The following is a 13,730-nucleotide window of genomic DNA, read 5'->3' as shown; positions in this document are numbered from 1 at the left end:
AGAGGAGCCAATAAAGAATTATGAACGAGGGATGATATCATATGGCCTTCTGTCTCCAGGGGTGGAGAACAGATTATAAAAAGCTGAAACTTGAGGCAGTTAGAGGTATCATTTCCTGAAAGAGAGAGAAAAAGAAAATGTTGTGTAAGAGGTTGAAGGGAAGTAAAAATATCTTGAGGTAGGGACTTGGAATGGAGGAAGTAGGAAAACACAAGACTAACGCACATTATATTGAGAGGTCAGGTGAAATGGGAGACTCTGACCTTTTTAAAAAAGCATCTTATGGGGTGCCTGGGAGATTCAGTCAGTTGAGTGTCTGACTCTTGATTTCAGCTCAGGTCATGATCCCAGTGATTGAGCCCTGTGTCAAGCTCAACACTAAGTGTAGTCTGCTTAGGATTCTGTCTCTCTTTCCATCTCTCCCTCTCCCCGACTTGCACACTCTCTCTCTTTAAAATAAAAAAGGGGTGCCTGGATGGCTCAGTCAGTTAAGCATCTGACTTCAGCTCAGATCATGATCTCACGGTTCATGGGTTCAAGCTCATGTCGGGCTCTGTGCTGACAGCTCAGAGCCTGGAGCCTGCTTTGGATTCTGTGTCTCCTGCTCTTTGTGCTCCTCCCCCACTCATGCTCTGTCTCTCTCTCTCTCAAAATTAAAATACACATAAAATAAAGTAAAATAAAATAATTTTAAAGCATCTTTATTGAGGAATAATTGACATGCAATAAACTGCACAATAAAGTGTATAATTTGAAAGTTTTCACATATGTATGCAACTGTGAAAGCACCACCACAATCAAGATAGTGAAAATATCTGTCAACCCAAAAGTTTCCTCCTCCTGTTCCCTAATTTTGTCCTTCCTGCCCCTGCCCCCAAGCCACTGCTGATCTAGTTTGGTAATTATAAGTTGGTTTATATTTTTCTGGTGTTTTGGGGTCACTCAAGTGAGAGAGTTGGAGAATATTTGGTCAGGTGTCTTTTACTTAGCATAATTATTTTGAAATTCATTTTTGTTGAGTGTGTTGATAGTTTGGTCCTTTTTAGTGATATGTGTTATTCCATTGTGTGCTTTACACAAGTTCATCCATTCACCCATTTATGGAATTTGTATTGTTTAGCTGCTAGGAATTTTCATATACATATACAAATATGTATTTGTATTTACAAAGATTCTCTTCTTGATCACACTTTAGTTAGGCTCCTCTGAGCCCTGTTCTCAACTAGGCCTTGATCTTGGGCTTCTGTGTCCATCCTTGCTGAGTATAGTTTTAGCAAGAATTTTCTCAATTTACAGAGAATCTCCCACCCTTGATATCTGATCCCCCTGGTCTGCCTTTGGCACCCTAGCCTAATTAGGTTCCAGGATCTCCTTTCAAAGTGTCTGTGTGTAGTGGAGCTCCCCACACCTCCAACAAGCAATACTCCTGTCACCAGCAGGGTGTCCTAGAATTCAACTCAGTTCTGGCGCTGCCCAAAGATATCATCAGATTCCACAGGTAAAGGACTTCGAAGTTCCATAAGACCGCCCTCCACTTCAGATGCTACTTGCAAGTCTAAGTTGTTATCTCTGCTTCTCATCAGCTGACTTTAAAAATCAGACGTTCCCATGACCCCTGCCTTGAATTCTATTAATTTACTATAGTAGCTCACAGAACTTAAAGAAACATTTTACTTATTAGATTATTGGTTTATTATAAAAGAATATAACTCAGGAATAGCCACATGGAAGAAATTCATAGGACAAGGTATGGGGAAAGGGGAAAGAGCTCCCATGCTTTCTCCTAGGGCAACACTCTCTCTGAATCTCCATATGTTAATCAACCCAGATCCTCTCTGGGTTTTATGGAAGCTATGTAACTAAACTAACATGAGTTTACTCATTGGTAAGTCACATGTAGAAACTACACCAGGTAGAGTTGTCACACAAAGGAGGCTTTATTTACAGCAAATAAGGAGATCATGGGGAATAACTTCAAAAGCCGTGACTCCCCAGAAATGGTGAATAGGTTCCTTTTATTCAGGGAGTTTTGTCATCATATGTGGAGGCAGGAACAAGGTAGTGCAGACGACTTAAGGAAACAAGCTTGTATATACATCATATGTTATGTAAATGAGGTTTGTGCTCCTCCTTGGGCAGAGATTTTAGTGTTATAATGAGGTAAAGGTAACTGCCAATCACTGCATGGGTCATTCCATAGTTTGTGTGTGTAAATGTGAATCGAGGGCAGGGTGGTTATGCTCAAACTGGTCTGGGTGGTCTGGCCCCGGGAGCTCTTCTTCCAGGGAGTCATTCTTGCTTGAGGGGTAGTTTTGGTTGCCATCACAGGATGCTATGCCCCTTGGTTCTTTGCCTGTGTTAAGAGACAAATGGGAAAGAAGAGCTTAAGTGAAGATGTGGGACAAGGGTTGGTGGGTACAAGCAGGTGAGCAGTAAAGGTCAGGTCTTAGAGTTTAGCTGGTCACAGCTCCATTCTGTAGGTATGGTTGATTAAATCATTGGCCATTGGCAACTGAGTAAACCTTTAGTGCCTCTTCCCTAGCTAGGTTATGGGGTAGGCCTAGAAATTCCAACCGTCTAATCCAGGGTTGATTCCCCTGGCAATGAGCCCCCATTCTTAGGGGCATTCTAAAAGTTTCATCACATTAACAAAAAAACTTTATTGCTGTTATCGCTTAGGGAAATCTAAAGGTTTTAGGAGCTCTGTGCCAGCAACGGGGGCCAAAACCAAATCTATATTTCTTATTAAAAATCACAATATCACAGATCAGTTTAATGAAAATCACCTTACCCTTGATGTCTCTTCATAGTAGTTTTCCAACCACTGACTTCCCCATTCTTCTTGTTAGCTGTAAATCCCTTGCTGTATTTGGATTTGAGCCCCCTCTCTCCCCTATTGCAATACCCTATTATAATAGTCTTTTTTTTTGAAGTATGGTTGACCTACAATGTTACATTAGTTTCAGCTGTACAACATAGTGAGCCCCACATCTGGCTCCGGCTTCAGATACTCTGTTCTATTGATCTTTTGTCTATCTTTATGCAGGTACCACACAGTATTAAATAGTATGGCACTACAACAGCTCTTGAAATTAGATAGTGTTAGCCCTTTAAATTTGTTCTTCTTTTTCCAATTGTTTTGGCTATTCTAGGTCCTTTGTATGTCTATATTAATCTTAGAATCAGCTTGTTGTTTTCTACCAAAAGAAAAAAATTCTGATGTAATTTTGATTTAGGATTGCATTAATCTGCAGATTAATTTGGGGAGAATTGACATCATGACAGTGTTGGATTGGAAGACCCAACCCAAGAACAATGTAAAGCTATCCGTTTTTTGAGTCTTTAGTTTCTCTTTGAAACATTCTATAGTTTTCACTGATTGGGTCATTATTCCCACTTGATGTCATCATTTCCCACTTAATGACACTATTTCATATTCTTGATACTATTGTAAATGGTATTCTTAATTTCAATTTCTGACTATTAATGCTAGCATATAAAAATACTTTGTGTGTGCTCACTACCAAGNTATTTGTAAAAAAAAAATACTTTGTGTGTGTGTGTGTGTGTGTGTGTGTGTGTGTGTGTGTTGATCATCATATTAGTCTGTTTGGGTTGCCATAATTGAAGACTATACACTGGGTGGCTTACACAATAGAAATGTATTTTCTTACTTTCTTGGACTTTCTCTTGGAAAAGCCAAGACCAAGATGTTGACTTATTCAGTTTCTGCAAGGGCTTTCTTCTGTCTTACAGATGTCCACCTTCTTCCTGTGATTTCACATTGCCTTTTCTCTCTTTGCACAAAGAAAAAAGAGCTCTCATATTTCTTCCCCTTCTTAAAAGGGCACTAGCACTCTCAGATTAGGACCTCACCCTTATTAATCCAGTTAACCTTTATTACCCTCTCACAGAGCCTATCTCCAAATACAGTCTCATTGGGAGTTAGGACTTAAACATATAAAATTTCTTTAATTATTTATTTACTTAATATTTTAAAATATTTATTTGGGGGGAGAGGGAGAGTGCATGTGTGTGAGTTGGGGAGGGCCAGAAAGGGAGAGAGGGAGACTTCCAAGCAGGCTCCATGCTCAATGTGGGGCTAAATGTGGGGCTCGATCTCATGACTGTGAGATCATGACCTGAGCTGAAATCAAGAGTTTGGTGCTTAACCGACTGAGCCACCCAGGTGCCCCTCACCATATGAATTTTGTGGGAACGGAAACATTCTATTCATAACAAGTATATTGCAAACTTGCTAAACTAAATTATTAGTTGTAGTAGTCTCCCATACCCCCAAGATTCCATCATGCCTTAGCAATTATATTGTCTATGGAGAAAAAAAAAGATTTACCTCTTCCTTTTTAATCCAGAACACTTTTTTTTTCTTGCCTAATTTTACTGGCTAGATTTTCCTGTACAATACTGAGAAAGCAGTGGGGAGAGCAAATATCCTTGCCTTTTTTCTGTACTTTGAGGGAAAACAGTCAGGAGTTCACCATTAAATATGATCTTAGCTATAAGTTTTTCCTGTGTTGAGGAAGTTCCTGCCTTTTCCTAATATACTTAAGAGTTTTTATTAGGAATGAATGTTGGATTTTTGCCAAATGCACTTTTTGTAACTATTGAGATAATAGATTTTTTCTTTTACAGTTTGTTAATATGATGAGTTACTAAATTGAAAAATATATTGATTTATATTCTAATGTTAAATCAACTCTGCATCCTGGGATAAACTCCACTTGATTATGGTGGAGTTTTATTTTTATATATTGATATATTTATGGAAAAAATTTTTAGAATTTTTCCATCAGTGTTCATGAGGGTCTTTATTTATTTTTTGATGTGTATGTCTGAGCTTGGTATCAGAGTAATGCTAACCTCATACAACAAGTTGAAAATACTCCATCTTCAGTTTCCTGGAAAAGAACTAGTATTATTTCTGCCTTCATGTTTAGTAGAATTCACTAGTGAAGTCATCTAGACCTGGAGTTCTTTTTTTTTTTTTTTTTTGAAAGAAAATAAGCTACAGTTAAAAGTCTCTTTAGGGCTGGGATGCCTAGCTGGCTCAGTTGTTTAAGCATCTGACTTTGACTCACATCATGATCTCACGGTTCCTGCATTCCAGCCCCATACCTGGCTCTCGGCTCTCAGCATGGAGCCAGCCTTAGATCCTCTGTCTCTCTCTTTTTTTGCTGTGTGCCTGCACATTTATTCTCTCTCTCTCTCTAAAAAATAAATAAACATTAAAAAAAAATCTCTTTAGAGCTATTCAACTTATCTATTTCTTCTTGAGTGAACTTTGGTAGTTTGAGTATTTCAGGGAATTTGTTTTCTAGAAGTTGTCAGATTTATTGTCAAATGATCTATTTATGCCTTTATTATCCTTTTAATACGTTGGTATCTGTAGTGATATAGCCTTTCTCTTTCCTGATATTGGTAATTTGTATCTTCTTTTTTTCTTTCCTCATTAATCTGGTTAGAAGTTTGATTTATTTTTTCTGTATTTTTCTATTTTCTGTTTCATCAATTTCTCCTCTCATGTTATTTTCTTTTGTCTGCTTACTTTGGGTTTGGTTTTCTTTTCTTTCTTTCTTAAGGTAGAAGATGAGGTCATTAATAGGAGATGTTTCTTGTTTTCTTTTCTTTTCTTTTTTTAATATTTATTCATTTTTGAGAGAGAAAGGGAGAAGGAGAGGGGGAGAAAGAGAGAAAGAGAGAACACTAACAGAAGGGGCAGAGAGAGGGGAAGACACAGAATCTGAAGCAAGCTCCAGGCTCTGAGCTGTCAGCACAGAGCTCAACAAGGGGTTGAACTCTGGTGAACTGCGAGACCATGACCTGAGCCAAAGTCAGACACTTAACCTGTCATAGATCTGTGTCTAAAGTTCTTTCTTGTCGTAGCAAGAAAGCAGGATGCAGGATTAAAATGAGAAATGGCTAATGTCCAGGAAAAGACAATAACCCTGAATAAGAGTCCTTGCCCCATGATTATTAAGATCAGAAGGCTTACAAATGTGATGGGTGTGCACAAAGAGACAATGAATTGGTGAACATCAACTCATAAGCATGAGGGAAAGGGGGTTTTGAAGATACACAGTGTTTGGGGTTTGGGTCACTATAAAACAAAATCTTGGCTCAGGGCAAATGGGCAGATGGTTGTTAATGACAGACAGGAGGCGCCGTGTCTATTTATATTAGCTAGCCTAGGGGACAAGACAGATACGGCAAAACACTTCAGGATTAACAACACACCTTTTGTAAATCAGCTCCCTTCTGGGCAGCGTCACTCAACAGCGTTGCAGTGCAGCGGTCTATAGCCCTATTTACCTGCTTACCTAACTTGGTTCTTCCCTCCTATGAAACCAGCTTTCTGCAATAGTACTAAACTGAATGCCTAATCTTGCTTACCTCATATACTTTGTATTTGATGCATTAGCACCACTTTCTATTCTGGGGCCTTTGTCCCTCCCTATCTATTCTGGGGGGTCTGCACCCCCTCTCTATTCTGGGGTGCCTTTGCACCTCCCTATTCTGGGGTGCTAATCTTGTTTATCCAAACTTGGGTGAGAGCATCCCATGGCTTTGTACTTCTTTATGCCTTGTTAACCCATTGGTGTAAGCCTGGGTGAATCCTAAGCTTATTTCCCACATCAACTGACTAAGCCATCGAGGTGCCCTGACCTTTCTTGTTTTCTCATGTAGGTACCTAATGCTATAAATTTACCTCAACTATTGCTTTAGCAGCATCCTACAAGTTATTACATGCTGTATTTTTATTTTCATGGAGTTCACATACTTTCTACTTAACCTATTTATTTACTCTTTGATCCATGGCCTGTTTAGAAGTGTGCTTTTTCTTGTCCCCAGTACTTGAAAATTTTTCAGAGATCTTTCTGTTACTAATTTCTGATTTAATCCCATTGTGGTCTGAGATGATTCTTTGTATGTCTTGTATGCATGCTTTTATTGGAACATGTTTTATAACCCATTTGTATTATTTTGGTAAGTGTTCTTTGTGCACTTGAGATTAATGTGTATTCTGCTTTTTTTTTTTTTTTTTAGTAGAATGGTCTACAGTATCAGTTATATCAGGTTGATTGTTAGTAATGTTCAAGTCAACTATATGTTTGCTTATTTTTTGTCTGCTTGGTCTATCAATTATTAAGAAATATTAAAATATCAGACTATTGGGGTGCTTGCCTTGCTCTCTTGGAAGAGCATGAGACTCTTGATCTCAAAAATATCAGACTACAATGGTGGATTTTTCCATTTCTCCTTTCATTTCTATCCTTTTTTGTTTTATATATTTTGAAGCTCTGCTACTAGGTGTGTAAACAGTTAGGATTGTTGAGGATTGTTATATTTTCTTGATGAATTCACCCACTGTCATTATGAAGGAACTTCTTTATTCCTGGTAATATTATTTGCACAGAAATCTCCTTTTTCTGATAGCACTACAGGTATTCTAGTTTTCTTTAGACTGTTGTTAATGTGGTATATATTTTTGTATCTTTTTACTTTTTCTAAAAATTAAAAAAAATTTTTTTAAAAAAGTTTTAGGTTTATAGCAAAATTGAGAAAGAGAGATACATAGTTTTCTTATATACCCAGTATTTCAATATGTGCATAGCTCCCATCATTATCAATATAATTCACCAAGTGGTACTTTTTTTTTCAACCAAGAATGAACCTACATTGGTACATTATAATCACCCAAAGTCCATAGTTTAACTCCGGGCCCATTCTTGGTATTGTGTGTTCTCTGGGTTTGAACAAAGGTTTACTGTTGTCAGTATTTTAGATATTGGCCATTCTAATAGGTATGTAGTAGTATCTCACTGTTGTTTTAATTTGCCCTCCTTGATTAAGAAATGTCATGTGGAGCATCACTTAATATGCTTATTTGCCATCTGTATATCTTTAGTGAACTGTCTGGTAAGGCCTTTGGCCTGGTTTTTAATTGTGTGTGTGTGTGTTGTGTGTGTGTTTACTGCTGACATTTAAAGAGTCCTTTGTAAGAGTTATGACCCCTTGGAGTAGCCTTCCTCAGCCATGCCAGATAGTTTATGCTAACAATGTGATTTATGGTAAATGCCTGTTTTTGATTACTGAGGCTTTGGGCTACCTCTATATCAGTTTGACCTCTGGGATACTGGGGTCTGAGTCAAGGCTGACATGGCTTCTGATGTTGGCAACACTTTGCACTTGGGAAAGTTAAACACTATCCATGTGACTTAACTAGGAGGGGACAACTGGAAGCTTATCATCCTGTTTTGAGCTCTGTGTACTTTTTCTCCTGGACTCTCCCATGTACCTTTTCCCTTTGTGGATTTTAATTTGTATTCTGTTGTGTAATAAACCATAACTGTGAGTATACCAGCTTTTCTGAATCTTGTGAGTCCTTTTGGCAAATCATTAAGCCTGACATGGTCTTGGGGACTGGTATATCTTTTCTTTCTGGATTTTTAAAGTTCTCCTTATTGTGCGTATGCTCTAATTTCACTGGAATGTATACTTAAAGAGATTAGTATTGTATTTGCTCTTGTTTCTTTATATTCTAATGTTGCTTGGAATCTTAGGCTTCCTGAATGTGTGTACTAATATCTTTCATCAGTTTGGGAAATTTCTCAGCTATTATCTGTTTTATATTCTCTGGAATGGTAATTAGCATAAGTTAGGCATCTTTCTATCCTCCATATCTTTCAAAGTCTATTTCATATTTTTTACTGATTTGTTGGGGCACCTGGGTGTTTCAGTCAGTTAAGCATCCAACTCTTGATTTTGGTTTAGGTCACGATCTCATGGTTTGTGGATTCAAGCCCTGTGTTGGGCTCTGCAGTGACAGTGCAGGGCCTGCTTGGGATATTCATTCTTACCTTCTCTCTCTCTCTAAAACAAACAAACATTTAAAAAGTTAAAAAAATACTTTTCAGCATTCAAGAGTCTCTCATGGTTTGCTTCTCTGCTGACAAAAACTGAGGACTGATGGATGTGGGGGGAGGGGGGGATGGGCATGGAGGAGGACACTTGTGGGGATGAGCACTGAGTGTTATGTGGAAACTAATTTGACAATAAACTATTAAAAAAAAAATAAAAAAAATACTTTTCATTTATTTGTTATATTCTGGGTAATTTAATCAATAATTCTTCAGTTGTGTCTATTTTGCTGCTTAAGGCTTCCATTGGATTTTGTATTGCAACAACTTTATTTTTCATTTCAAGACATTCTAGTTGTTTCTTTGTCAAATCTACATTTCACTCCAGATAATCTCTAGTTGCTTGCTCATCCATGAAATTTCAGTTGTTAATTATTTAATAATTTTGTACATTGTTATTCTATTCTGAGTTGGCAATTCTGGTATCTGCTGTTCTAGGGACTTAACTCCCTAGAGTTTGATACTGTACAGTCTTAAACATGGTAGCTTGATTTGTCATGAGTTTGGTACTTCATTTATTATTGTTATAATATAATTAGAGGATAAGGTGAAATATATTTTGTCCGTTATTTCTGCTTGGAACTATTCTGAGCTGAGTCTTGAAGAACAGGTTTGCTACTAGCCCTGATCATTTATTTCCTTGCTCTTAGTTGATAAAAATCCTAAGAGCCTAAAATGAGATCACATCCTCCTAAGAGGATATATATCTGTGTCTACTACAAAAGCTATAGCTAGGGTTGAGTATCAATCTAGGACCGCTTTAGTCCCCTCAAAGATTTTGGCTTAGTGCCAGAATCTCAAATTCAGCAATCCCTTCTTCCTCCTGGCCCATCAAAGTCCTTGTTTCAGCCAGTCACCATGCCCTGGGGGCATGGCATATGTTGATTGGCTAGGTTGGGTCCTACAGCCACCTTGGTGCCCAGAAGTACTATCAGTTTCACTTGAGCCATAAGGAAAGGGTGGTGTACAGCCTAGGAGAATGAGTAGGTTCTTCCAAGAAAACTCTGGTACTGTTTAGTATCAGAAGAATGGAAAAGATGCTAGGCAGGAAAATAGCAGATGCCCACCACAGAGGATGATATGAATTTTACAGTAGAAGATGTTTCTGTATCAGCTTTATTTAAAATGGGAGGAGCCCTTGATAAATACATATCTCTATTTCTGAGTTCTAAGAAGTAAGATATGTCTGTCATTTTAAACTAGAGCCTGTCTTGTCTGTTTGATGGGCAGTTGTCAAAATCCATTTAGTTGAGAAATCAAGGAAATCTAATGTTTGGCTCAGAATTAAATTAAATTTGTGTTTTAATTCAGTAAATTGTATAAACTTGCTCTCACACTTAGGAGTGCTTGAATATTAACTCTGTCATTCTCTCTGTGCCCTTAAATAAGTTATCCAAATTATTTGAATGGAGGTTTCCTCATTTTACAAGCAGTGCAATTGCTGGATTGTAGAGTTAATATAATCTTCCCTGTCGGCTTCTGGTGATTATTAAATAAGCAAATGTTTTCAAACCAATTCATTAGTGTCTGGAGTGGAGTAAGCATTTCATAAATGTTTCCTATCATTAATATGTATGAAATAGGGTGTTGAGAATATTTGCCTTTGAAATAAAACAACATACAAATATAGTACCTGGAAAAATTATGCATTATCTGGTTTTTTTCTTTTTCAGTTTCCTTCAAATAAATCAGAAATATGTTGTATTATTAGAGCAACACCAGGAACGAGGCAAGTAAAAAGTAAAGGTGTTATTGTAAAGAAGAAGAAATATTCTCCACCTAAAGATATTCCCCAAGGTACAATAGTGTGAATGCAGTGTCTACTTTTTGGGTGATATAAAACATTCTTTCATGGTAAATTCCTTATGTGCACAGAAAGTCCACTTATAAATTGTATTCTAAGAGCTCTTATACAAAATGAAAATGGTAACATTATAAAAAGTTTGGTTAGGTGTCAGAACTTGACTAAAATAACTTTTAAGGGTACTTGGGTGGCTCAGTTGGTTAAGCGTCCAACTTCGGCTCAGGTCATGATCTCACAGTCCATGGGTTCGAGTCCCACGTCGGGCTCTGTGCTGACAGCTCAGAGCCTGGATCCTGCTTCAGATTCTTTGTTTCCCTCTCTCTCTACCCTTCCCCCACTCACACTCTGTCTCTCTTTCTCTCAAAAAATAAAATAAAGACATAAAATAAATTAAAAAAAATAATTTTTAAATGTCGAATACTTAATGTTTTGAAAAATTAGCTTATGCCACTGATTTAAATGTATTTATCTAGGATACTATTCTTATAACTATTTGAAATTTAGTGTTGATGGGTTTCACTTTTATTTATTTTTTAAATTTAAATCCAAGTTAGTTAACATATAGTGTAACAATGATTTAAGGAAGAGAATTAGTGATTCATCACTTACATATAACACCCAGTGCTCCTCCCAACAAGTGCCCTTCTTAATGTCCATCACCCATTTAAGCCCATTCCCCACCAAAACTCTACCAGTAATGCTCAGTTTGTTCTCTTTGTTTAAGAGCCTCTTCTGGTTTGCCTCCCTCTTTGTCTTTATCTTAGTTTTGCTTCCCTTCCTCTATGTTCATCTGTTTTGTTTCCTAAATTCCACATATTAGTGAAATGGTATGTTATTTTTCTTTCTCTGACTGACATTTTTTTTAGCATAATACACTCTAGTTCCATCTGTGCTGTTGCAAATGACAAGATTTCATTCTTTTTGGTCGCTGAGTAGTATTCTACTGTATATATATACCACATCTTCTTTATCTGTTCATCAGTCAATGGACATTTATGACCTTTCCATACTTTGGCTATTGTCGATAGTGCTACTATAAACATTGGGGTGCCTCTGCCCCTTCAAATCAACATTTTTGTATCCTTTGGATAAATATCTAGTAGTGCAATTGCTGTATTGTAGGGTTTTTCTATTTTTAATTTTTTTAAGGAACTCCATACTGTTTTCCACAGTGGTTGAACCAGTTTGCATTCCCACCAGCAGTGCAAAAGGGTTCCTCTTGCTCCATGTTCTCCACATCGCCAATATCTGTTGTTGCCTGACTTGTTAATTTTAGCCATTCTGACAGGTGTCAGATAATGCGGGATCTCATTGTGGTTTTGATTTGTGGTATCAGATAATGCAGTATCTTATTGTGGTTTTTATTTGTATTTCCTTGATAATGAATGATGTTAAGCATCTTTTCATGTGTTTGTTAGCCATCTGGATGTCTTCTTTGGAAAAGTGTCTATTCATGTCTTCTGCCCATTTCTTCCCTGGATTATTTGTTTTTTGGGTGTTGAGTTTGAAAAGTTCTTTATAGTTTGGATACTAACCCTTTAACTGATATGTCATTGGCACATATCTTCTCCCATTATGTTGTTTACCTTTTAGTTTTGCTGATTGTTTCTTTTGCTGTGTAGAAGCTTCTTATGTTGATGAGGATTCAATAGTTCACTTTTGCTTTTTATTTCCCTTGCCTTTGGCAACATGTCTAGTAAGAAGTTGCTCAGTGGAGGTCAGAGAGGTTGCTGCCTGTTTTCCCCTCTAGGATTTTTATGGTTTCCTTTCTCACACTTAGGTGTTTCATCCATTTTGAATGTATTTTTGTGTATGGTGTAAGAAAGTGGCCCAGCTTCATTCTTCTGCATGTTGCTGTCCAGTTTTCCCAATACCATTTGCTGAAGAGACCATCTTTGTTCCATTGGATATTCTTTCCTGCTTTGTTGAAGATTAGTTTGCCATATGTTTGTGGATCTATTTCTGGGCTCTCTATTCTGTTCCACTGATCTATGTGTTTGCTTTTGTGCCTGTACCGTACTATCTTGATGACTACAGCTTTGTAATACAGCTTGAAATCTGGAATTGTGACACCTCCTGCTTTGGATTTCTTTTTCAGCATTGCTTTGGCTATTTGTGGTCTTTTCTGATTCCATATAAATTTTAGAATTGTTTGTTCTAGCTCTGTGAAGAATGCTGGTCTAATTTTTATAAGGGTTGCATTGAATATGTAGATTGCTTTGGGTAGTGCTGACATTTTGACAGTGTTTGTTCTTCCAATCAATGAGCATGGAATGTTTTTCCATTTTTTTGTGTCTTCTTCAGTTTTTTTCATAAGCTTTCTATAGTTTTCAGATAGACTTTTCACCTCTTTGGTTAGGCTTATTCCTAGGTGTTTTATGGTTTTTAGTGCAGTTATAAATAGGATTGATTACTTGATTTCTCTTTCTGTTTCTTCATTGTTGGTTTATTCCAATGCAACCAAATTCTGTACATTAATTTTATATCCTGTGATTTTGCTGAATTCATGGATCAGTTCTAGCAATTTTTTGGTGGTATCTTTTGGGTTTTCCACATAGAATATCATGTCATCAGTGAAGAGTGAATGTTTGACTTCCTCCTTGCTGATTTGGATGCCTTTTATTTCTTTGTGCTGTCTGATTGCTGAGGCTAGGACTTTCAACGCTATGTTGAATAACTGGTGAGAGTGGACATCCCTCTTGTTTTTCTGACCTTAGGAGGAAAGCTCTTAGTTTTTCCCCAGTGAGGATGATATTAACTGTGGGTCTTTCATATATGGCTTTTATGATCTTGAGGTATATTCCTTTTATCCCTACTTTCTTGAGGGGTTTTGTGAAGAAAAAATGTTGTGTTTTGTCAAATGCTTTTTCTGTATCTATTGAGGGATCATGTGGTTCTTATCCTTTCTTTTATTAATGTGATGTATTACATTGATTGATTTGTGGTTATTGAACCAGCCCTACATCCCAGGGAATAAATCCCACTTG

At 37.2% G+C, this 13,730-nt stretch overlaps 1 protein-coding gene across 1 annotated transcript in view; it reads left to right on the top strand.

Moving 5' to 3' along the window:
* The window catches only part of MEIKIN (meiotic kinetochore factor), a 98,397-nt gene that overhangs the window by 75,767 nt on the left and 8,900 nt on the right, over positions 1-13,730 (top strand). Inside the window, exon 13 of the mRNA XM_077768917.1 lies at positions 10,613-10,736. Within this exon, the coding sequence (XP_077625043.1) occupies positions 10,613-10,736 (124 nt within the window). The remainder of the gene's footprint in view (positions 1-10,612; positions 10,737-13,730) is intronic.

Source organism: Crocuta crocuta, unplaced genomic scaffold (genome assembly GCF_008692635.1).
Source record: "Crocuta crocuta isolate KB4526 unplaced genomic scaffold, BGI_CrCroc_1.0 scaffold64, whole genome shotgun sequence".
Taxonomy (NCBI): domain Eukaryota; kingdom Metazoa; phylum Chordata; class Mammalia; order Carnivora; family Hyaenidae; genus Crocuta; species Crocuta crocuta.
This window is presented reverse-complemented; position numbering and strand designations above follow the sequence as displayed.